This window comes from Cyprinodon tularosa, unplaced genomic scaffold (assembly GCF_016077235.1).
Source record: "Cyprinodon tularosa strain WSP-4 unplaced genomic scaffold, ASM1607723v1 ctg874, whole genome shotgun sequence".
In the NCBI taxonomy this organism is placed as follows: domain Eukaryota; kingdom Metazoa; phylum Chordata; class Actinopteri; order Cyprinodontiformes; family Cyprinodontidae; genus Cyprinodon; species Cyprinodon tularosa.
Genome location: NW_024039645.1, coordinates 344,707 through 370,563, shown reverse-complemented (window position 1 = coordinate 370,563; position 25,857 = coordinate 344,707). Strand labels below are relative to the sequence as shown.

Sequence of the window (25,857 nt, the reverse complement as noted above, 5' to 3'; positions counted from 1 at the left end):
AATGATTGAAAAAATCATAGGTTATATGCCCGGCTTAAGCAAAGACAAGGCTTTGTTGGGCTACTGTATAAAGACTCGATCTCAGCGCTATTTCTTACATTTTGAATTTACTTTTTTTGGAAAAGATCTAACTTTTTAACATGTATTCCCTGATGGCATTGGTGATGCTGGATCCTCCTTTTTTAGCAGCCTGATTTTATTTGGTGCTTAAAAAAAATTGAGTAATCAAGTTCCCAAAATCAGGAATAAGGAGAGAAAAAAGTCTTTGAAAGATCTTAAATTTTTGTTGAAGTCAGTTTTAACGCTCCTGAAAGTAATTTAAAACCAACTAGGAAGAAACCTGCTGTTTTATTAAATTTGGATGAAGATGTGGAGAAATTAACTAGAATATTTAGAAACATGTGATGTAAACTTGTACTAATTTGGTTTCATTTTTTTTTTCCTTTCAGGTTAAGCCTCTTCTCCAGGTGTCTCGGCAGGAGGAGGAGATGATCGCCAAGGAGGAGGAGCTGCTCAAGGTGAAGGAGAAACAAATCCAGGCGGAGGAGCAGCTCAAAGAATACGAGGCGAAGCAGCAACAGGTGAGTCTCTGTGAATTTCTTTATTTTTTTTTTCTAAGAAAAGTCTATAAGCCTTTAACGGAGTTCCGACTGTTCCTCCCAGCTGAGCGCAGAGAAGCAGGCCCTTCAGGAGCAGCTGCAGGCCGAGACGGAGCTTTGTGCAGAGGCTGAGGAGCTGAGAGCCCGTCTGGCTACGAGGAAGCAGGAGCTGGAGGAGATCCTGATGGAAATGGAGACTCGGCTGGAGGAAGAGGAGGAGAGGGTCAATCAGATGCACAATGAGAGAAAAAAGATGCAGCAGAACATCACGGTTTGTGACGTTATAGACAGAAAGTCAATCCCTGGCATTCATTAATATTTCTTTTTTCTATGCATTTCTAAGCATTGACTTTTGGAGGTTTGGTTTTGCTCCTGCAGGATTTAGAGCAGCAGCTCGACGAGGAGGAAGCAGCCAGACAAAAGCTTCAGATGGAGAAGGTCACCACAGACGCCAAGCTGAAGAAACTGGAGGAGGACATCATCTTGTTGGATGATCAGAACGGCAAACTTAACAAGGTTTCCTAGGAAACGTTTCACTCGCTTTACAACATGGCAACTAAAACGAGAGCATTTTAGTAATTTTTTTCTTAAAATAAGTGCATTTTTTCTCAAATTAAGGATTTAAGTGAGACACTTTACCAATGGAACAAGACAATTTACACTTAAAATAAGAAAAAACAATTGCATTGTCTTGTTTCAAGTGCATTTTATCTAGATACCTTATTTTAAGAGTAAAAATACTCATTCCATTGGCAAATCATCTTATTTACCTGCTCAAATTAAGGGTAAATACCCTTAATTTAAGACTTTTTTTACTCATTTTGCAGTGAGTTTTTCTCACCGGGAAAAAAACAAAATCTAGATAAGTCATCTTTTCTTAGAATAAGTGCATTTATTGCAGATAAGGTCATAGTTGTTCCAAACAAGTAAAAAAAAAAAACCCACTGGACTTTGTTTCCAAGTTTGAAGACGTTTCTCTTCCATCCAGGAAGATTTTTCAATTCAAAATGTCAGAAATAGAGTTGAGTTCCAGGTTTTATAGAGTGGACCAAAGCAAAGCCTTGTTTTGGCCTAGAAAACATGCATATTTCTGACGACCGGGTCCGCTTCTTTGGAACGGGGGTCGTTTGGTTTCTTTGGTAGCCTGAAATACCCGAAACCTGTCTGTCTCTGAAAGTGCTTTTTTTTTAAAGGGAATTGTTGGCCTGGCTGAATAGGCAAGGCCTTCTGTTCATCTGTAAAGTGGTTTGAGAGACATGGACAGGTTTCAGGTATTACAGGCTAACAAAGAAATATAACGACCCCCATTCCAAAGCAGCGGACCCATTTTTAATTGAAAAAGCTTCCTGGATGGGAAGAGAAACGTCTTCAAACTTGGAAACAAAGTCCAGTGGATTTCTTTTACTTTTTTGGAATCTGCATTTGCTCTTGAATTGAGATAAAAATGACATTTTGCCAATGGAACAAGACAACCGCATTGTCCTATTTCCAGTGCATATTCTCTAATTATCTTATTTTAAGAATAAAGATACTCACTCCATTGGCAAATTATCCCATTTACCTATACAAATCAAATACAATTACACTTAATTTAAAGATTTTTTACTTATTTCCGGATAATTTTTCCAGTGAACACTATGTATTTATTGGTAACTGCAGGAAAAGAAGCTGCTGGAGGAGAGGATCTCAGAGTTCACCATAAATCTGGCTGAAGAGGAGGAGAAGTCCAAAAGCTTGCAGAAGCTCAAGAACAAACATGAAACCATGATCACTGATTTAGAAGGCAAGTGTTTGGTCTATTTTTAAATGTTCTATGTCAGTTTGTTCTTGTTTTTAGGTGACATTTTTATCTTTTCCAAACAGATCGTTTGAGGAAGGAGGAGAAGCTGCGCCAGGAGCTGGAGAAAAACCGCCGTAAACTGGAGGGAGACTCCACGGAGCTCAACGACCAGATCGCCGACCTGCAGGCCCAAATCGCCGAGCTCCGGGCTCAGCTGGCCAAGAAGGAGGAGGAGCTCCTCGCCGCACTAGCCAGGTTAGACCAAAGGCTAAGCTTTTACTCGGGCTTTACTCGATTCCTATGAACAATTAGAGTGACGGTACTTTGAAAAAATAAAAATAAAAAATCAGGATCGAGGAGGAGGCTGCAGCAAAGAACACGGCCCAGAAGAAAATCAGGGAGCTGGAGGCGCAGATCTCTGAGCTGCAGGAGGACCTGGAGCTGGAGAGGCAGGCGCGGTCCAAGGCGGAGAAACAACGCAGGGATCTGGGAGAGGAGCTGGAGGCGCTAAAGACGGAGCTGGAGGACACCCTGGATTCCACCGCAGCACATGTAGAGCTCAGGTAATGACTGCTCGGATAAAACCTTCTCTAATTTTACAGTTTAATTCAGTTTATTTCTATAGCGCCAATTCACAACACATGTCATCTCAAGGCATGCTTGTAGCAACAGTGGAGAGGAAAGACTCCCTTTTAACAGGAAGAAAACTCCAGCAGAACCAGGCTCAGTGTCACAGCCAGGCAGACGAGCTCCGAGCCAGCTCCCATGTCAGAGGATGAAGAGAGCACATCCAGTTAGTCACAGTCAGAGAAACAGGACTACACTGAAAAACAGGCTGATCTCCAACATCTAGAAACAAAGGTGTTGATGGCAGCAGCACAGCTGATATTTCTCTCCAGGATGGAGTCACAGCCAAACAGGAACAGACCAGATGAAGCTACTATGAGAAAAAGCAGAGAGAGCAGAACGTTAGAGATTGAACTAACAGATTCTGCAGAGTGGGAGAATAGAGAGAGATAGGGCTGGGTACCGAACTTCGGTTCTTTTATGGTACCGACTGAAATGCTTCGGTTCTACAGAGTATCGAAACATGCCTCGTCTTTCGGTACCAAGTTTCGGTGATTGGCTGTAACACTTAACGTGATTGCGTCATCCAGGAAAAATACACAGGTGGTCCCGCCTACAGCCAGGGTTCATGTGTATCTGTTGTGAACTGGTTGCGAGCGTCATGGAACCCCTTTAAAATGCCCCCCAGGTCAAAAGTGCGGCTTCACTTTATTAAGACTGATGCCAATAGTGCGCAATGCAACACATCGTGCACGGAAACAATTTAAGAGCAGAAAGTTGCTCGGTGTTTGACTGCAAGAAGAGCGGACCGCAGCCGGCGCGACCATCCTCCTCCTGGCAGCCGGTGGGCGGAGCAAAGCCACAGCGGAGTGAATCATGCTGCTTTCACACCGGACGCCGCAGGAGCAGCAAAATCACGTCTGCTGCTTCATTTTTGCTGCTTGTACCAGCTTCTGACGCGCGGCTAAAGCAGCTTTGCTGCTCTGGCTGCGCGGTCGAAAAGTGTGTCTGACGCGCGTTGGGCGGAGCTACTCTATCCTTTCTTTGCCTTGCAGCTATATTTGCTGTGATCAGTGGGAATAAAGTAGTTTTATTATGTTTTTAAGTGGGAAGATCCACCTGAAAACTTAATCAGTGCAGTCAGTTCCTCCAGATTACAATCCTGCCTTCCATTATTTCTGTCGGAGCCGCTCAGACCCCCCCATACCAGCGGTGCGCTGTCAGTAGGATCCCATTCAACGGGCTTGTTTGTCAGACATGGTAATTTTTCTAAAGGAAAACTGCTAAGTAAAAAGGTTCTCACAATGTAACAGTGAATATTAGACACTGATTTTTCTTTTATGTAAGAGGAAAAATGTAAATGGAAAAATCAGAGCTTAAAATAAAACTCAAGATTTGTACTTTTTTATGTTGTGTAATTTTCTTTTTCTTCCAATTGATATTATAAAACTGGTATCTAAAAAAGTATCGATCAGGAACCGGTATCGAAGTGAAGGTATCGGTATTGGTACCGGAACCGAAAATCTTTGAACAATACCCAGCCCTAGAGAGAGAGTGAAGCAGAATGATGAAAAAGGGTCCCTATGTCCTCCAGCAGTCTGAGCCTATAGCAGCAGAACCAGAGAGCAAAACGCTGTATTTGTGTGCATGGATGACAAGGATGCCAAACGGGAACAGTCCAGAGGAAGCTACTATGAGAAACAGAAGACATAAAAGGTTTAAATAAAGATTTGTTGTTTTTCTTTTTTAGGGCCAAGCGTGAGAGCGAAGTTGCTCAGCTGAAGAAGACTCTAGAAGAGGAAGCCAAAGCTCATGAGCAGCAGATGGCCGACATGAGACAGAAACACAACCAGGCGTTCGACGAGCTTAATGAACAGCTGGACCAGGCCAAGAGGGTGAGGGATGGAGCAGGCTGAGGGGAAGTCTTTGGAAGGCTGAGGCCAAACCTGTAGAAACAAACCACCATAATTAAACTGCCGTGTCGCCCCTATAGAACAAGATGTCCATCGAAAAGGCCAAGCAGGCCCTCGAGAGCGAGTGGAACGAGCTGCAGATCGAATTGCAGACTCTGACCACAAGCAAAGGAGACTCAGAACACCGCCGCAAGAAGGCTGAGGCTCAGGTCCAAGAGCTGCAGATCAAATTTACTGAAAGTGAGCGACAGAGACAGGATCTGTCTGATAAGCTGACAAAGATGCAGGTAGGAATCTGAATAACTCCAACAGGGAGGAGGGGGTCAAACCAGCTTCTAATGCAGATGTTTGTTTTAAATTGGGAAAAGTAAATTGTGTTTTCTTGATCTCAGAGCGAGCTGGACGGCGTGAACAGCCTTCTGAGCGAAGCAGAGGGCAAGAACATCAAATCCAGCAAGGACCTGTCCACTGTGGAGTCTCAGCTGCAGGACACACAGGTACGTCTGAGGGGGGTCTGCCAATTTAAGACCAGAGAAAACTTTTCATTCGCACGTCAATAGTCTAGACCAGGGGTCGGCTACCCAAACTGTTCAGAGCAATATAGGACCAAAAAAATAAAAAACCAAATCCTGTCTGGAGCCTCAAAAATGTAAAAATCTTCTACACGCCTCATATCGCAACACGGGCTCTAAGCCCACTATAATAAAGGACAATGTGGGCTTAAATATATAATAAGCAGGGGGGGATTTACCATTAGATAGTTGCCGAGGGCCCCAAGTTCCTGGGGGCCCCATAAAACTGTTTACAGGCATGGTTATTACAACTATTCCAAATTTGTGCACATTAATTATGTTTTTGATAAAAATCCTTTCACTAAAATGCCATGAGTTACTTATAAGTGTGTCTCGCCCCCCCCCCTTCAGTGTCCACCATATTGGATCAGTCCATTTGCTGCACATGTTCAGAAAGGTCCAAACAGACAGCAGCAAACCATTTGAAAACAAACCATGCAAAGAGCAGTGTTGCCAACTTAGCGCTTTAGTCGTTATATTTAGCCACTTTTCAGACCCCTCTAGCACTTTGATTTCTAAAAAGCTCCTAGCGCCAAATCTAGAGACTTTTTTCTGCTACTGGAGACTTTGGAGACAACATCTAAAAGCAGCGAACTCTGCTCTCCAGAGCGAGTAGATTGGTAACCCCGCCTCCTGCTCTCCTCTATCTTGTCTGCTGTCATGATTCATGCAGCTATTATTTCATCCAAATGAAAAATGGAGAACAGATAAGCAGATCATGGCTTGTCTACAGTGAAAAGAAGGACTGGGTTATTTACTTTGGCCTTTTTGGAAACACAGGAAGGAGCAATCAGCTAAGTGAGCTTAGTGTTCTGAGCCTGTGGGTGCGGGCCAAGTACGGTAATTCCCCCACAGACCACCAGGGCGGCCGAGAAAACCTTTGTTCGACCTGAAATGACTCATTTAATCATCCAAAACGTTATGGAACACATTAATTAACTGAAAAATGTTGCATAGTATGCCTTTAAAACAAACCAACACAAGTTTTTTTTATTGTCTTACAGTTTTGAAAAGGCTCCAGGGAGCCACAAGGGGGTGTTAACGAGCTGCATGTGGCTCTGGAGCGACGGGTTGCCCACCCCTGATCTAGATGTATTTATGTATTCCCTTATCAATAACTTCCTTATCTCGGGAGCTTCTCCCTTTTAAACGCCAAGACTAATATTATATGTCTGTAAGCTGTTATCAAACGGGCCATGCTGCTAGTATTTTATCTTCCCATGTTTTAAATGTGATGACTGTGAAGGACAGTGGGAAGAGTCCTGCAAGATCCTGGAAAGTCGTCACATTTCTGAACTTGTTGAATTTTGCTGAACTCCAGGAGCTGCTCCAGGAGGAGACCCGTCAGAAGCTCACCCTCACCTCCCGCCTGAAGCAGATGGAGGAGGAACAGAACAATCTGCAGGAGATGTTGGACGAAGAGGAAGAGGGCAAGAGGAACGTGGAGAAGCAGGTTGCTGCTCTGCAGGCCCAGGTTGGTCCGCGGCGTTTGCACGGAGCTCCTCATGATGATCAGAGTCTGATGGTTTATAAGAACCCAGAGACAAACCAGGGCCTAAATGTTAATTTTTTTTCAAAATCCTTCAGCTGGCAGAGATGAAGAAGAAGGCGGAACAAGAGGCCATATCGCTGGAGGGCGCAGAGGAGGGCCGCAAGAAGCTGCAGAGGGAGATGGACGAACTGATGCTGCAACTGGAGGAGAAGAGCGCCGCCTACGACAAGCTGGACAAGACAAAAACCCGTGTGCAGCAGGAGCTGGATGACATGCTGGTGGACCAGGACAATCTGAGGCAGATCGTCTCCAACCTGGAGAGGAAGCAGAAGAAGTTTGATCAGGTAGCCTGCTGAAGGACTGGTAAACTTTAGACTTTGTCTGCTTGGGTTTCTATAAAAGCCTAACCATGTTTGGTTGATCTTTACTTTCTTAGATGCTGGCAGAGGAGAAGGCGATTTCCACTCAGTATGCTGAGGAACGAGACAAAGCAGAGGCTGAAGCCCGGGAGAAGGAGACGCGTGCGCTCAACCTGGCCCGTGAGCTTGAGACCATGACGGCCCTGAAGGAGGACCTGGATCGCTCCAACAAAATGTTCAAAGCTGAGATGGAGGACCTGGTCTCCTCCAAAGATGACGTCGGCAAAAACGTAAGTATGGCTTCAAAGTGCAGGTGAAGACTCTCTGTCATCCAGGTCATGGTCATTCCAAAAAAAGTTTAAAAAAACAATCCGCTGGACTTTTTTTCAAAGCTTGAAGACGTTTCGCTTCCCATCCAGGAAGCTTTTTCACTTCAAAATGTCAGAAATATCGTTGAGTTCAAGGCTTTATAGCGTGGACCAAAGAAAAGTGCATCCTAAGGACAAAACCCTCAGACCAAATATGAGCGGAGTGGTGTCTGCAGCTCAATGCAGAGAGCAATGCTCTGATCTTTACATTGGAGAAACCAAATAACCTCTCCACAGACACAGAAGAGCGCCCTCCTCTGGACAAGACTCTGCGGTACATCTACACCTGATGGACAAAGGACATTCTTTGGAGGACCAGAATGTTCACATTTTGGAAAAAGAAGACGAGTGGTTTGAGAGGGGTGTGAAGGAAGCCATCTATGTTAAGAAAGAAAAACCGACCTTAAAAGTCGTAGAGAATTGGTCGTTTATCAAGGGGGCGGGATTGTTGTGGCAGAAGGTTCGCAAGCAAGTTTGGTTGTAGCCGGTTTGTCGGAAGCATCTTGCTAACCAGTTAGCAACTTAGTGCTAGCAGGTTCCCAGTGGGAAATTCCATTGGGACCAAGTAGCACTAAATTGGTGACTTAGAAACGACGCTGTCAAGGAACGCTATGGACAGCGGAAACATGCAAGAGGAGGAGAGTTTAGTGTCGGAGGTCGTGGATGAGTCTCCTCCGTCATCCATTTTTTATGTAGAGGAGGAAAGCGGGGACGAAGATGTTGTGGAAGAGGACGCCAGGGCGGCAGAAGCTTGGTTTGGTGTAGAAGGCTTCCAGCCGTACATGTTTGAGCCCTTGCCTCGCAACGCTGCCAGTTCTGTTAGCTCTACGCCTGCCGAAGACACAGACGTCCATCCCCGTGAACACTGGGACGCAACTCAATGGGAAAGGAAAGGATTCTGGTTTCAACCGTTGCGTATATTAGCTGCGACGAATCAAGATGCTATGACCGAAAACATTTGATTGACAGTTGATATATGATTGGCTGAATTTAGGTGTTCAGGCTGACGTAGAACTAACTGGCCTGCAGAAGATATGGAAGGAAAAAAACACAGATTTTAAGACAGGATATTTTCAATATAATTTTTCTACATTTTTGGACAATATAGTCTGATAAAGAATACATTTATATACATGTTTAAGCCAGAATGATTTTACATTTGAATATGATTTCCCTACGAATTTAAACAGAAGGGGGGATTCAAAAACCCACAATGCACCAATGGAGGTGTTCCCTTCCCGCTATCATCGCAACCCCATTACAGGGGAACAGAAGACCTCGCCTATTCAGCCAGGCCAACAATTCCCTTTAACGACCCCCTTTCAGAGACAGGTTACGGATATTGCAGGCTAACAAAAGAAGCCAAACGACCCCTTTTAGCGCAATCCTTCTAATAAAGTTGCACGCGGCTCTCGTTTCAGAAGCATCCAAGTTCGACTCACTTCAGCTCCGTCAAAAGTTTTTTAAAGTGACCATGCAATCCAACAAACTTTTCTCCTCTTGTTCGAGACGCTTTTTTTTTTAATCCAAAAAGAAACTTGACGTGACAGGCAGATCATATCGGCTCGTTTATTTCCTTTTTATGCCACTCAAAAAAACGACCCCCATTCGAAAGGGGCGGACCCATTCATCCGTTTCAATTTGCATGTTTTCTAAACAAAAACAAGGCTTTGTTTTTGTTCCACTCTAAGCCTTGAACTTGACGCTATTTCTGGCATTTTGAATTGCAAAAGCTTCCTGGATGGGAAGCGAAACGTCTTCAAACTTGGAAACAAAGTCCAGCGGATTGTTTAACTTTTTTTGGTATGGCTACCAAGGATTGGCTGGATTTAAACTGCTTCTAATGAGGGCTGAAGGTTTAGATAAAACCAGTGCAACAAATCTACAGGTTCATGAGCTGGAGAGGTCGAAGCGGGCCATGGAGCAGCAGCTGGAGGAGATGAGGCTTCAGCTGGAGGAGCTGGAGGACGAGCTGCAGCTCACAGAGGACGCCAAGCTGCGTCTGGAGGTCAACATGCAGGCCATGAAGGCCCAGTTCGATCGAGACCTGCAGGGCCGAGACGAGCAGGGAGAGGAGAGGAGGAAGCAGCTCGTCAAACAGGTGGAAGGCCGGAAACCACAGCTAACGTCTTCCTTCATTCTTACATGTGATGTTGTGATTGAAACTTCTCTTGTTCTCAAAGGTGCGCGAAATGGAGCTTGAGCTGGAGGACGAACGCAGACAGCGTACCCAGGCCCTCTCCTCCAAAAAGAAACTGGAGATGGATCTGGCAGAGCTGGAAGCACAGATCGATTCTGCTAACAAAGGTCGGGATGACGCTCTGAAGCAGCTGAAGAAGCTCCAGGTAGAGAAGGCAGCCATGTTTTAGGTTCTGTGAACTGAGATCACTGATCTCTATTTTTTCACTGGATTGCTGATTGCCCGTTGGTAGTACGGGGTTGAAGTGAAGCCACCGGCCGCCATATGGGTACTCCCTAGTTAGACCAGTCGCAATATAAACAATATGTGCGCTACAGCATCAGACAACAACAATGTTCTCATTTTCATGGGGGCTTAAGACTTTTAAAATAAAGATAAATACATCACCTTGACACACACTTTCTGTATCATAGCATAAGTAGATATGTCAATGAAGTCTCTAAATTATGTAATATAACATATTATACAAATCCATCATAACAAAGTTATGAGTTAATGGAGTATAATAATACAGATGTGCTAAATTGACCATGTACATGTAATATACATGTATTTATCACATTGTTATGGTAATTACATTTTGCATAAAATTTTAAGATTTTACATAAAGACTGAATTACATGCACATGTCTGTTAATTCTATAGTATTTTTCTATTTGCAAATTGTGCATGAATGATGTCCACTTTTATTCTGTGTCTGTGGATTAGCCTTTACATCTTGCAGATTTACAATAGAGCAAAATTAATAAACCAATTTAATAACTCTGAGCTTCAGTTTCTACACTAGCAACACCAAGTTTAACATTCCGATCATTTGAAAAAACTATACATACAAGTATGCATGCAAACAAGGACAATGGAACTTCTTCCCACAGCCAACAAACTACTTGTTTTTACAGCCAAATGCTTCACATGTAGGTATTTTTACTGTGTGTCTCTGTGGGAGTGGGGAGGATCAGCATAGCGGACAGTGGCTTCACTTTTTTCAAGCTATCAACAATCCAGTGAATAGAGATCAGTGGCTGAGATGGATTCATTTTTGCGCATGTTCTGAATGGAATCATTTATTGACTCGGTTATTGTGATCTCCAGATCCAGATGAAAGATCTGCTGAGGGAGTTGGATGAGCTCCGTTTGTCCCGAGATGAAGCCGCCAACCAGGCCAAAGAGTCTGAGAGGAAGCTGAAGTCCATGGAAGCAGACGCCCTGCGCTTCCAGGAGGTACGAGTCAAACGATGCCAGCAGCTCAAGAACCGGACTGACTGCTAAGAAAACCGTTTACCCGTTAGCATGAGCTACTGTCCCTTATCAAATGCTCAGGTTACTCTGCAAAAGTATTTAGACCCTTTTACATCAGATTACCACCACAAACTTTAAGGTACGAGATGAACCAAGAACAATTAACAGTTTTTACTTTATTTTTTCCTCTTTTTAAGAAATATGTTTAGTTCTGGATTCATTAGCGTGATTCTTTAATATTTTTGGGTGAATCTATCGCTTTAAAGAGGCATTACACAGTTTTCACTTCAGTTTATTTTTATAGCGCCAATTTACAACACGTCATTCAAGGCACTTTCCAGTTCACCAGATCATCCAGTCAGATTGATTCAAAGTTTTCTATCTAAGGAAAACCAGCTGATTGCATCGACTCATTGACTCTTCAGCAATCCCTCACACTAAGCATGCTTGTAGCAACAGTGGAGAGGAAAAACTCCCTTTGAACAGGAAGAAACCTCCAGCAGAACCAGGCTCAGTGTGAGCGGCCATCTGCTGAGGCCCACTGGGGTTCAAGGAGACAGAAGCAGACATAGAAAAAGAAGCATAGATACAAAAGGCAACTGTCAACCAGCTCCACAGGCGGCCCCGTCCAGGAAACACACAGCCAGGCAGACGAGCTCCGAGCCAGCTCCCATGTCAGAGGATGAAGAGAGCACATCCAGTTAGTCACAGTCAGAGAAACAGGACTACACTGGAAAACAGGCCAAGCTCCAACATCTAGAAACAAAGGTGTTGATGGCAGCAGCACAGCTGATATTTCTCTCCAGGATGGAGTCACAGCCAAACGGGAACAGACCAGATGAAGCTACTATGAGAAAAAGCAGAGAGAGCAGAACGTTAGAGATTGAACTATATATGTATATATACATACATATTCCAGTCTTCCTCTGTCCAATGTCTGTGTTCTTTTGTCCATCTTAATCTTTTTCTTTTATTGGCCAGTCTCAGATATGGCTTTTTCTTTGCTTCTGTGCCCTGAAGCCCAGAATCCCGCAGCCGCCTCTTCACTGTAGATGTTGACACTGGTGTTTTGCGGGTTCTATTTAATGAAGATGCCAGTTGGGGACCTGTGAGGCATCTGTTTCTCAAACTAAGGACTCTAATGTACTTATCTTCTTGCTCAGTTGTGCAACGCGGCCTCCCACTTCTTTTTCTGCTCTGGTTAGAGCCTGTTTGTGCTGTCCTCTGAAGGGAGTAGTACACACCGTTGTAGGAAAACTTCAATTTCTTAGCAATTTCTCACATGGAACAGCCTGCATTTCTAAGAACAAGAATAGACTGTGGAGTTTCAGATGAAAGTTCTCATGTTTCTGGCTATTTAGCGTTTAATTGACCCCACAGATGTGATGCTCCAGAAACTCAATCTGCTCAAAGGAAGGTCAGTTTTGTAGCTTCTGTAACGAGCTAAACTTTTTTCAGATGTGTGAACATGATTGCACAAGGGTTTTCTAATCATCAGTTAGCCTTCTGAGCCAATGAGCAAACACATTGTACCATTAGAACACTGGAGTGATAGTTGCTGGAAATGGGCCTCTATACACCTATGTAGATATTGCACCAAAAACCAGACATTTGCAGCTAGAATAGTCATTTACCACATTAGCAATGCATAGAGTGTATTTCTTTAAAGTTAAGACTAGTTTAAAGTTATCTTCATTGAAAAGTACAGAGCTTTTCCTTCAAAAATAAGGACATTTCAACGTGACCCCAAACTTTTGAACGGTAGCATAGCTTTAGCTTTACCTTTTTTAGAATGGTTATTAGTTCTTCTTTAGGGAACTTCTTGCCATCCTATTATTCAAAAGGAATCAAAAAATGTATTGTCAAGATAATCGCTATGAAATTGGCTTTTATTGAGCAAAGTGATAATTTAATCAGTGTGCTTCAGCAGTCTGTAGAATACTCACTGCATTCTCTTAAGGTCTGCTCCTTTTCTATCAGGATCTGGCCACAGCTGACAGACTCAAGAGACAGCTTCAGACCGAGCGGGACGAGCTCCAGGATGAGGTCAACGGCAGCAATACCAAAAAGTAAGAACCCGGAGACATGGTCTCTTTATCTAAATGAGCCAGTTTGTTTTTTGTAACTCGTCTAGAACCAGAAACTGGACCGTTTCTGAATCACTCTGAGCTCGTTAACACCCATTTTTTCCTGGCAGTTCTTTGCTGTCAGATGAGAAGAGGAGGCTGGAAGCTCGTATCGCTCAGCTGGAGGAAGAACTGGACGAGGAACATCTGAACACGGAGATGGTTAATGATCGTCTGAAGAGAACGATGATGCAGGTAAGATCGGTAGATGCTCTAAGAAGGAGGATGCTAATGATCGCTATCACACATCTAAGTACGTCCTCCGTGTCTCTGACCTCAGAATGATCAGCTCAACACCGAGCTGTCTACAGAGCGCAGCAATTCCCAGCGGCTGGAGGGCAACCGTTCCCAGCTGGACCGCCAGAACAAGGAGCTGAAACTGAAGCTGCAGGAGCTTGAGGTCACCATCAAGTCAAAGTACAAGTCCTCCATCACCTCACTGGAGGCCCGGATCGCTCAGCTGGAAGAGCAGCTGGACGTGGAGTCAAAGTGAGTGGTGTCTGCTAACTTTTTACAGTCCTGTCCGTTTCCCCATCTTCACGTTGATCGACCTCTGCTTCAGGGAGCGCCAGCAGGCCTCCAGGCTGGTCAGGAGGACGGAGAAGAAACTCAAAGAGGTGATGTTGCAGGTTGATGATGAACGACGCAACACTGACCAATACAAAGATCAGGCAAGTTCTGTCACTTTTCCTTTCAAAGTGCGCTCTGTGGTTGAGGTTTTCAGTGATTCATCAGCTGGGGGAAACTTTGAAAGCATCTTTCAGATCCTTATCCGACAAACTTTTCTCCTCTTGTTCAAGATGCACAAACTTGACGTGACAGGCAGATCATATTGGCCCATTTATTTCCTTTTTATGCCACTCGAAAAACAATCAATAGTGGTCAAAAACTATATGGATGCGTGCCTCAATCCAAGAGCTCGCCCGGCTCCAAAAGCCAACTATTCTAGCTGCTGCAGTCACCTGTCTATAATGAAGAGGCAGAGGCCAAAAAATGACATCTATTATGCACAAAAAATACAACTAAACAAATTCATTGGCCATTTCTCAATACGTGTATGTGTGCGTTCTCATGTGCTCGTGAAACGTCATCAGCCCTAGTGCTGTTGCGAATTACAAAAACAGAAAACCGAGAACGGACAAAGTATTAAGTAAAACTTATCTTTTCTGTTGCCGTTCTATAAAAGTACGCTTTAAGATCATTTGAGGTGAGAACCTTATACTTTAAAGTAGGGCTGCAACAACGAATCGATAAAATCGATAAAAATTGACTTTTAAAAGCGTTGGCAACAAATTTCATCATCGATTAGTTGTGTCACGCGATCAATGCGTCATCCGCCGCCGTCGTCATCACTGCCACTTGATTGAAACGCGGGGAGAAAAAAAAATACGGCAGAGCGAGCCAGCGCCGCAGGTGAGCAAAGGCTCTTTTCAAAAGGCAGAAACGTCAACTGTTCTATTGATACCGCAAACGCAAGCTGCGCCTCAATTCGCAGACAGCCTGCGCTTTGTAAGGCGAAAAAAGTCGTAAAATGCAACTTTTGTAAAAAACAAATGAACATGGCACGGAAGCACCACTGTTATGATGCAGCACCTGAAAAGGAAACACGTTGGAGCCTTCGATGGCAGTGATGAGAGCTGATCAGCAGGATGAGCGGCCATGTTTGTTTGGTTTTAAAGTGGGGAAACGTAACGTTAGTTTCTCAGGTAGCTCATCTGATGCTTTCCTTACCGTGTTAGTAGGTTACAGACAGTGATAAGGTTGGCTACTTATTTTACTTTTAATTTCATTTGAATTAGCTTAAGCAGCGTTTATATTTTCTTTATAAATAAATTAACTTGCAAATTATGAGGGCAAGGCTTTTAAAGTTTAAATCTTCTGGCAAAGATAAAGTAAAGAAGATCCTGCAATTTATGGAAGTAAAGCAGAATAAAATCCAGCAAGATCAGTAATATGTCAATTAATTATCTGCCACATTCCCATGTAAATATCTGTCTTTGGAGGATGTGTTTTTTAGCACCCCTAGTTCTCTCATTTTTATTCCAAATACAATTTATAATTTGAATCACAGGCTATTTTTATCTCTATGGTTCAGTATTTTCTCAAGTAGCAACTTTAACTCCTATACTTTCCTGTCTTAAAAGGCAGAACTCTTCTAGTCTAAAAAAAACTCATTTGTTGAAATGGGGGGACCTATTGTTTGAACCCCTTAGGGGCTTTTAACCCTGTAATGCCAAACGTATCATATTTGATACATACGGTTTCTGAAATGTTTTCCGTCTGACACCTTTTGCATAATTTAATGGTAAAAACTTTGCTCAAAATCCTATTGTACACTATCAGATATACCTGATAACAGAGGGCAGAAGACTACACAAAAAATAATCTTGACTTATCGCATAGTAATAAATAATATCAAAAATTTATTTTAGTTTTTTCTTTTTACATATTTTGTTAAAAGGCCAAATAAGGACTTCAAACCAAAGAAAAGTAATTTTTTGTTTTATTCTTGGATCGGGGTTTAAAGGGTTAAAAACAAAAAATTCTTTTTTGCGCTTTATGAAACAAAGTAGCCTATATTTTGTGGATGTACAGCTACATTTCTCAGTAAAGTTTGCGTAGTTTTAACACAAACATTTATTTTTCATATTGCACCAGGACAGTTAATGAGCAACCTGTACTTGTGTGCTTGTTTGTTCTGTCTAAAATTTTTATTTTGGAATAAAGAGGTTAATATAAAAAATATTTTTGTCCGATTCATCGATTAATCAAAAAAATAATCGGCCGATTCATAGATTTTTAAAATAATCGTTAATAATCCTATTTACCGAATTAGCCAGGGCTAACGTTAGCCCGTCAGCAGCAGCCCTCTCTCTGCGTAGCCGTGTGTGAAGCACCGCTGGCTCTGATGCAGAGATACAAAAGGCAACTGAGAAAGGCAACCTCATCCAGGAAACGCACAGTTTCAATGATAAGCTAGTCAAGGATGGAGAAATACATATTTTAATGTTGAATAAATGTATCAGAACTGATAGTAATCAGTCCTTGAATGCAGGTGATATGATTTGTTTTGAGTTAATAACAAGTTGTTTTTTTGTCATCACCAGAAAAAACATTTTACCCTTAATTTAGAAAAAAATCTGCCCACTCACTTTCCCATTACACCTGCCTTGGCCATCCCACAGCTATTGCAGAATTGTGCCCAGTTGTTCCCACTCGAGGCTTAGTAAAACTGTTCTCTGCAGGTGGATAAGGCCAACACCCGAATGCGTCAGCTGAAGCGGCAGCTGGAGGAAACCGAGGAGGAGCTGACCAGAGCCAATGTTTACCGCAGGAAGCTGCAGAGGGACCTGGATGATGCCACCGAGTCGGCGGATGCAATGAACCGTGAAGTCAGCACTCTGAAGAGCAAGCTAAGGTACAGGCAGGGGTGGATTTAGGAAATTTGGGGCCCTAGGCAAAGACAGGCAGGGGGCCCTCTGAATAGAGAAGACAACACATAAAACAGACCCGTTCTACAGATAGAGAAATGTTAATAGAATAGACGTCCATTATCTGTTCTAGGTTGTGTCCCTCTCTTCTTCTTCTTCTTCTTCTTGTTTTCCTCTCTATGTTTTGTACTCAGCTGACTTTTCATGCTGTCTCTAAAGGGATGAAAGATTTTTTCCAAGCACTAAGCTCACTTAGCTGATTGCTCCTTCCTGTGTTTCCAAAAAGGCCAAAGTAAATAACCCAGTCCTTCTTTTCACTGTAGACAAGCCATGATCTGCTTATCTGTTCTCCATTTTTCATTTGGATGAAATAATAGCTGCATGAATCATGACAGCAGACAAGATAGAGGAGAGCAGGAGGCGGGGTTACCAATCTACTCGCTCTGGAGAGCAGAGTTCGCTGCTTTTAGATGTTGTCTCCAAAGTCTCCAGTAGCAGAAAAAAGTCTCTGGATTCAGCGCTAGGAGCTTTTTAGAAATCAAAGTGCTAGAGGCAGGGTTCGTACACCTTTTCCAAAGTCAAAATCAAGCCGGGGGGGGAGGGGTGGATTACTCCTCTGCCATGGCGTAGTAATATAACCAACCAGAGGGTGTCTCAATTTAGTATTATCAGCCGTAGAGTTATCAATGCTGTTTTAAGGTCTGGGCCTGGCAATGAATTAAAACTTTGTTTTTTGGGGGTTTTTTTTGGAACGTTGGCGAGGCGGTAGCGTGAGTTTGGCAAGGCAGCCGCCTAGCCAAGATAGTGCTGCGGGAAACACTGCAATACTAACATTACATTATCACACCGTACTCTCAGTCACTCAGTAACTGAGCCTGTAAATTCCTAGCTAGCAGTTACTAGCGTAAACAAATAGGCGCTAACGTTAACGTGTACTAGGCTACTTCAGTTGGCTTACTTAAAAGTATTGCCAAAAAGATTAATTATAATCATTTTTCATAAAATAATAGAGATGCAGATAAATAGAAATAAACAGTTCTCAGATAAGATCACAGGGTGTATCTATAACTGCGCCCATACAGTATGCAACAATTTTCATGAAATAAGATAATGCAGTCACTATGTTAAATTAATTCATTAACTTTATTTTAATCAAAAACATCATAAAATAGCACAATATCACACCAAAATCCCCAATAAACCTGCTTTAAAGACAGCATCTTAACAGCCTGGATTAAGGAGAAAAAAAAAGTTCCCAAGTGCCGCCTGGTGGTTGTCCGGGTACATTGCAGTTCTTTTTGAAATAAAAAAAAACTGGCCTCAGGAAATACATCGTGATTCACGCAGGAATCACGCAGGAAACCGTCCATTTCCAACCAGTGCCCACTGTATGACTTACCCTTCATGTGACTCGAGAGCGCAGACTCGCCCATTGTGAAAAGCTGCACATCTTTTTTGCAGACTTTACAAGAGGCAACTCGGGGGGCTGAGACACACTTAATATTATCAGCGTTCTGATGGCACTTTAGCAGAAGGATTTTTATCAAAAACACAATGTGCACAAATAAGGAAAAGTTGTATTAACCATACATGGAAACAGAGTTTTATGGGGCCCCCAGAAACTTGGGGGCCCTAGGCAACTGCCTAGTAGTTGTCTAATGGTAAAGATACAGGTGCTGGTCATAAAATTAGAATATCATGAAAAAGTAGATTGATTTCAGTAATTCCATTTAAAAAGTGAAACTTGTATATTATATTCATACATTACATACAAACTCATATATTTCAGATGTTTATTTTGTTTAATTTTGATGATTACAAATGACAACAAATGAAAATCTCAAATTCATCATATCAGAAAATTAGAATATTGTGAAAAGGTTCAAAATTGATGGCCCCTGGTGCCACACTCTAATCAGCTAATTAACTCAAACCACCTGCAAAAGCCTTTAAATGGTCTTTCAGTCTAGTTCTATAGGCTACACAATCATGGGGAAGACTGCTGACTTGACAGTTGTCCAAAAGACGACCATCGACACCTTGCACAAGGAGGGCAAGACACAAAAGGTCATCGCTAAAGAGGCTGGCTGTTCACAGAGCTCAGTGTCCAAGCACATTAATAGAGAGGCGAAGGGAAGGAAAAGATGTGGTCGAAAAAAGTGTACAAGCAAGAGAGATAACCGCACCCTGGAGAGGATTGTGAAACAAAACCCCTTCAAAAATGTGGGGGAGATTCACAAAGAGTGGACTGCAGCTGGAGTGAGTGCTTCAAGAACCACCACACACAGACGTATGAAAGACATGGGTTTCTGCTGTCGCATTCCTTGTGTCAAGCCACTCTTGAACCACAGACAGCGTCAGAAGCGTCTTGCCTGGGCTAAAGAGAAACAGGACTGGACTGCTGGTGAGTGGTCCAAAGTCATGTTCTCTGATGAAAGTAAATTTTGCATTTCCTTTGGAAATCAAGGTCCCAGAGTCTGGAGGAAAAGAAGAGAGGCACTTCATCCACGTTGCTTGAAGTCCAGTGTAAAGTTTCCACAGTCAGTGATGGTTTGGGGTTCCATGTCATCTGCTGGTGTTGGTCCATTGTGTTTTCTGAGGTCCAGGGTCAACGCAGCCACATACCAGGAAGTTTTAGAGCACTTCATGCTTCCTGCAGCTGACCAACTTTTTGGAGATGCAGATTTCATTTTCCAACAGGACTTGGCACCTGCACACAGTGCCAAAGCTACCAGTACCTGGTTGAAGGACCATGGTATCCCTGTTCTTAATTGGCCAGCAAACTCTCCTGACCTTAACCCCATAGAAAATCTATGGGGTATTGTGAAGAAGAAGATGCAATACACCAGACCCAACAATTCAGAAGAGCTAAAAGCCACTATTAGAGCAACCTGGGCTATCATAACACCTGAGCAGTGCCACAGACTGATCGACTCCATGCCACGCCGCATTGCTGCAGTAATACAGGCCAAAGGAGGCCCAACTAAATACTGAGTGCTGTACATGCTCATACTTTTCATGTTCATACTTTTCAGTTGGCCAACATTTCTATAAATCCTTTGTTTTTATTGGTCTTCAGTAATATTCTAATTTTATGACCAGCACCTGTACAACCTAGGAAATGGGTTCCAAGCTGTTTTCTGATACTGTGACACTGTGGGGGAGCTTGCTTTAAAAAAAAAAAACTGTTTCTGTTTGCAGACGAGGAGATTTGCCCCTCAGCATGCGGGTCAGTGTGGGCCGCACCGGCGGTCTCGACAGCGACGAAGAGGTAGAAGTACCAGCTGGGCTATCAGAGCCTGCAGCGGAGTGAGCTGAGGACGGATAAAAAGGGAAATAATGCGACGACTGCAGAGACCATGAAATGTTAGCCTTACATCGACCTTTCACATGCACTTCCATGGGCCAAAATATCCAAGAATATACAGTTCAATTTACGTTTAAAAGTTACTTTTCCTACCCATTTTTCTACATGACGGGTATATTGAACCGTTTAAATATTTAGTGCTTCTAACATGCTATTGCTGTTGCTAATATATTCTTGTATCTGTATGCACTTTTCCTCAAAGTAATTGTTATAACCCTCTAAAAATCTGTAGGTTTCCCCTGTAGTCTGTTATCGTGTGACACTTTATCAAATTCACTTGGTTGGAACAATTTTGAATTTTTAATGACGCATTTAATATGTTTTTGGATGCTGTATTGTCCCACTGTTTTTTACACTATCAATTATAGGTGATGGGTCCTTTAATAGTTCTTTAGTTTTTTCCCCCTTAAATAACAGACAGGGTTTCTACCAGTACTTTTGCCTCCTGAATAAAAGCAGCAGCATATTTTTGAATAACACCCTGCCACATAATTCTCAGACGGTTGTTGGTTTGCATGTTACTCATCCTCTAGTTCTAAGGCGAGTCTGTTTTATACAATGCCTTAAATGCAATAAAGTAATGAATGCATTGATATCCTGCTCTCTTCAGTTCATTTTCCTCATCTTTAGGACTCATAAGAGGCTTAGGTTTGTGAACATTTATGCTAATGTTGCAAATAAACCCAGTTTAGAATGACATGTTCAAATTGAGAGGTTTCTTTTGTTATTGTAGATATCTCAAGGATTCTTTCAAAATGGGGGTATAGATAAAATGAAATTCAGTTTTAAAAATTTGTTATACCAGTACCGGGCGGGGGCCCCGATCCAGCACTAAAATGTTGGTATTGGTGAGTACCTACAAATAGGGCACTGATTCCATTTTGAGAGCCAAAACTATATTCAACTATTGTCACCCATTCCAGGTAGGCAGTAAAAAGTTCTACTGGATTCACTTTTAGTCTTTTTCCTGCTTCACAAAGGTAGGCAGCAGCTTGACAAAGCCATGATGGCAATTATTTTACATCCAAGTAGTCTGCAGTTATTCTAAATACACGCATATCAATTTCAAACAGATGGTGTCGGCCGATACTGCTCAGCCAGGTATCGGGGGGCCAAAAAGTTAAACAACCCACTGGACTTTGTTTCTGAGTTTGAAGAATTTTCTCTTCCCATTCAGGAAGATTTTTCAATTCAAAATGTCATAAATGGCGTTGAGTTCCAGGCTTTATACAGTAGCCTTGTTTTTGTTTAGAAAACCTGAAAATTGAGACGAACGAACGTGTCCACCCCTTTGGAATGAGTGTAATTTGGCTTCTTTAAGCTGGACATGTATGATATATTTATATTGAGTTGATTTTCCAGTCGTGCGAGAATTTTTTTTCAATCGGGCAGAGTTTAGGCCTTACCGTCCTGCGATGTGTAGTGTACAAGGGGGTAACGAGGGGCGATCAGCCTCTAACGACCACCTCCCCATCAGGAATCATAAGGTTGGAGAAAATCAAACATGTTTGAAATTCAGTCGGCTGTCCTAAGGTGGTCGTGGACAAATCCTGCTGTAGAAACAGAGCTACAAGCCAATCTACCAGAACCTCGAGCACTGCGGACGTACAAAAAAGGAAGTAGTTCTTTCAGATTGAGGAGTCTGACCAGCGCCATCTCTTTGAGCGGAGTCCGACATGTGGACTTTAGGCGTACAGTGTGAGCAGGTAGATCGCATCAGAGCATCGGGTCGCACAGTGTGAGAACAAACATCGTGAGCTGTGAACTTTTAAACCCTGCGGTTTCGTTGTACAGTTACGATTAAAAATATCACACAGTGCATGCCCAGCTGTCTATGTCCCTGAAAGGGGGTCGTTAAAGGGAATTGTTGGCCTGGCTGAATAGGCGAGGTCTTCTGTTGCCCTGTAAAGGGGTTGGGGCTGCGATGATAGCAGGAAAGGATCAACTCAATCGCTACATTGTAGGTTTATGAAAGCTGGAATCCACCCCCTCTGTTTAAGGTTTCGTTTTTTTTTCTAAACATAGATGGCTTCCTTCACGCCCCTCTCAAACCACCTGGCTTCTTTTTCTAAACTGTGAACATTCCGGTCTTTAAAAGAATGTCCTTTGTCCATCAGGTGTAGATGTACCGTAGGGTCTTGTCCAGAGGAGGGCGCTCTTCTGTGTTGGTCCATGCGTCTGTGGAGAGGTTGTTTGGTTTCTCCAATATAAAGATCAGAGCATTCCTCACTGCACTGAACTGCAGACACCACTCCGCTCGGATACAAAGGCTGTATACAAAAATTAATTTTGTTCAGTACAGCTCTCAGGACATTTTCATTTTTTTCTTTTAAAGTGCAGCAGTGATAAATGTAAACGTACAACTGTAAATGGTTCACAGATTCCAACATTCAGTTTTTTTTTTGTTTTTTAATAAACCCCATTTCATAAAACATTGAGCAGTCTAATGGCGGAAGAAACTGTTGCAGAACCTGCTGGTCCTGCATTGAATGCTGTGAAGCCTCTTCCCAGAGGGCAGCAGGGAAAACAGTCCATGTTGGGGGGGTGAGGGGTCAGTGATGATGTCACGGGCTCGGGACACGCAGCGCTGGGATGAAATGTCTTTATTGGAGGGAAGAGGAGCCCCCATGATCCTCTCTGCTGTTCTCACCTTCTTCCAGTCTGAGGCGCTGCAGCCTCCACACCACACAGTGAGACAGCTGCTCAGAACGCTCTCTATGGTGCTTCTGGAGAAGGTGGGGAGGATGGGGGGGGCAGGTGGGCTCTCCTCATCCTCCGCAGGAAGTCCAAGTGCTTCTGTGCCCTTTTGACCAGTGAGGTGGTGTTCTGTGATGTGCACCCCCAGGAATTTGGTGCTGCTGACCACCTCTATGGGATGGACTAGTCTCCGTTTCAGGGTCTTGTTTGGTTTGAAATGTCCTGGGATTTTGTATTTGGAGATAATCATGAGTTTTTCAGAGACTCCGGCAACATATTGATAGTGATTACTGAGAATCTACATCAGCATATAATTGGCCAACTAAAAATAGAAAAATGCCATTAATTTGTCCTGTAAAGTGATTAACCCCTAGAACCCTACGGACCCACCGGTGGGTCCAGCTGCTACGTTACCTCGTAATTTTAACAAACCCCCAGTATTGATGTAAAAAACATATTTGGCACAGTTTGGTGACATTTTAGGATAAATGTGCCAAAATGGCCCCTCCGCCTAAGAAATTTCTCACTAATATCATTCTAAAATAAATATGATTCATCTGATTGAGTCCAAATTTGGTATATTTTTACACAACATTTAGATTTAAAAGTCTGTACTACTTTTTTGTGCTATAAATAATATTTTGGTAGTGTTTTGCAATGTTTATTTCAAAAATTTTTTTGGTGAGGTTAAAAAAAAGCAAAATATTTTGTAATTTTTCCCTAATATTTCAGGCAGGGTCAAAGCTACAATGGTGCTGACATCAGAAAACCATTCTATGACATCTTACCTTTACAGACGTACCAAAAGTTTCTTCTTAAATCTAATAGCTGTGAGGCTATAAGTGATTTACTTTTGTGTGTTTTTGTCAGGCAGAAATTTATTTATACCCCCTGAGGGTGTAAGAGGTTAACTGTTAAAATCCTAATAGCTCACTGGTAATGTGGATTATATTAAAGTTATTATCAACGCCTAAATACATCAGCATTCGTTATATTTAATTTTCCACTATGAAGTTCTGTTTTTCCTTAATTTACAGAGATGGTTAAAAAAAAAATTCAAATGGAAATGTGGGAATAGAAATATACATTCCAGAGTTTCATATATGTATCTGTAAAAGATTAACAGACCTTCTGTCTGTATAGACAGCAGAAATGGTTGCAATAACTATTAGTTTCCAGTGGGTGGAGGAGGTCAGACAGGACAGGGTGGTAATATGCAGCAACAGAAAGCATTCATTCAGGAGGAAATAATAGGAAAGACCTTGTCTTAGAAATTAATCAGAGTTTATTCAGGTTATTTAGATGTGGAATAGATGTTCAGTCCTGTTGGGTAGCAGAGCATGAAGGGGTGAGAGGAAATGAAACAGTAGATATGCTTCATGCCGCTTCTTCATAGCAAAATGCAGAATAGTGACCTTTTTATTGCAAAAAAAAGAACATACATAAACAATATAGAACATTAATAATTACAAACTTATACAACAACAAAAGGCTTTACAGAACAGAACTATTATTTTAAAATGTCAAAATCGAATCTATGCTCCAAGGTTATAATAATCTTTAAGGGCAGTTATAATTTGCATTGCTTTGGCATTTAAACTAAATTTTAAGGATTCTATATTGATATTAATAGAAGATAATAAAATCTGGAAATTAAGTTTTTGTAAATATTTGGAGGTGTGAATATAATATTTACCATAAATAATAAAAAAAAATTTATAACATAAAAATTCTGTTTTGACAAGTTCAAATTTCTCCATCCCAAACAAAACACCGTTAGCTGCTAAATTAATGTTAAGATTTTTTTGATGAAAAAATGGACATATCTCCAGAATATTTTGGTATAATTACAATCCTTACAAAGCTTTTCTTCATTTTTTTTTACAAAAATGGGTCCAAATCCCATTTTTAACTTTTTTTTTTTTTTTTTTTTTTTTTTTTTTAAAGGGGGGGTGAAAGAAAACCTGTTAGATCCAATTTCATTACAAATTTATTTAGACAATAATTGCTATGGATATGTTGAAATTTATACAGATGCTTCATAAAATTCAAAAAGCAATAGAGGGGTTTCATTCAATGATCCAGAATTCATATTAGAAATGTAAAAGAATTACTGATGGACTATTAGTTTATGCAGGAGAGATGATGGGAATCATTTTTGGCTTTAGGATGAATTGAGGAAGTTCGTCCTGTAAGAAGTATATGTTTTAAGTTCATCATTATATTCAATATTAAATAATCATTCTATTAGTAGAGCAGACCTTTTATTAGAGATTAAATTTTTGATGTATAGAATTTATAGTATTTTTCCATGGATACCATTACATATAGGAGTAAGAGGAAATTAGTTAGCAGATAAATATCCAAAACAAGCTACAAAAAATAGTTATATTGATATAATGATACCATTTAGTAAAGAAGAAATGAAATCTATTATTAAACAAAAGGTTAAGGAAAGCTGGTAAAAGCAGTTGGAAGAGGATGGCTTTACAGTACAGAAAAGTTGGTACAATGAGGAGAACAAGAAGAAATAGAAAAGAGGAAACCATTATATCCAGATTACGTTTTGAACATACAAGGTTAAATAGTACGATATTTGAAACAGGAAAACATCCAACAGGAAATTGTGATTTTTGTTTTCAAGAGGAGACATGAAAACATGTTTTGTTAGTCTGTTCTAAATATTCTGTGAAGAGAAAGAAATTAGTCATTTACAAGAAAATAAATTGTAATTGAATATACAAGATATTTTGAACAACTTTCTACTTCTAAATGTTTTTTTTTAATTTAATGAATTACCTTAAGAAAACGAAATTGATAGAACGAATATAAGATTTATTAACTTAATAGTTATAATTTTAGTTTTGTGGGAGAATTATATATAGCGTCCCGAGCTACACTCCATTCCAGTAGATGGCGGTAATGCACATCGATAAGTTGCTTGCCAACCACCGGTAAAAAAGGAGAAGAAGACGGCGACGACCCCTGGCTGCCATCCATCCACAGAACTTATTTTTTGGCGTCTCTGCAGTGCTGTTGGTCGTTCATCACGAGTTAGTTTACCGGGTTGAATCATCTATAGATGGGATGCACTAATATGGATATATAGAAGAACATGTTTTAAGGAGCTCTGAGTGTGAGAGGTGG

General features: G+C 41.7%; 1 protein-coding gene across 1 annotated transcript in view; it reads left to right on the top strand.

Moving 5' to 3' along the window:
- LOC119775505 (myosin-9-like) overlaps positions 1-20,608 on the top strand; it is a 53,366-nt gene extending 32,758 nt beyond the window's left edge. Inside the window, exons 23-43 of the mRNA XM_038273491.1 lie at positions 450-581; positions 664-870; positions 978-1,115; positions 2,259-2,382; positions 2,463-2,634; positions 2,730-2,942; positions 4,697-4,841; positions 4,940-5,146; positions 5,252-5,356; positions 6,753-6,905; positions 7,019-7,267; positions 7,360-7,572; positions 9,539-9,751; positions 9,834-9,995; positions 10,943-11,071; positions 13,070-13,158; positions 13,287-13,410; positions 13,496-13,704; positions 13,778-13,886; positions 16,461-16,633; positions 19,848-20,608. Of these exons, the coding sequence (XP_038129419.1) occupies positions 450-581; positions 664-870; positions 978-1,115; positions 2,259-2,382; positions 2,463-2,634; positions 2,730-2,942; positions 4,697-4,841; positions 4,940-5,146; positions 5,252-5,356; positions 6,753-6,905; positions 7,019-7,267; positions 7,360-7,572; positions 9,539-9,751; positions 9,834-9,995; positions 10,943-11,071; positions 13,070-13,158; positions 13,287-13,410; positions 13,496-13,704; positions 13,778-13,886; positions 16,461-16,633; positions 19,848-19,959 (3,378 nt within the window). The 3' untranslated portion in view covers positions 19,960-20,608. The remainder of the gene's footprint in view (positions 1-449; positions 582-663; positions 871-977; positions 1,116-2,258; positions 2,383-2,462; positions 2,635-2,729; positions 2,943-4,696; positions 4,842-4,939; positions 5,147-5,251; positions 5,357-6,752; positions 6,906-7,018; positions 7,268-7,359; positions 7,573-9,538; positions 9,752-9,833; positions 9,996-10,942; positions 11,072-13,069; positions 13,159-13,286; positions 13,411-13,495; positions 13,705-13,777; positions 13,887-16,460; positions 16,634-19,847) is intronic.
- Positions 20,609-25,857: the final 5,249 nt, after the last annotated feature.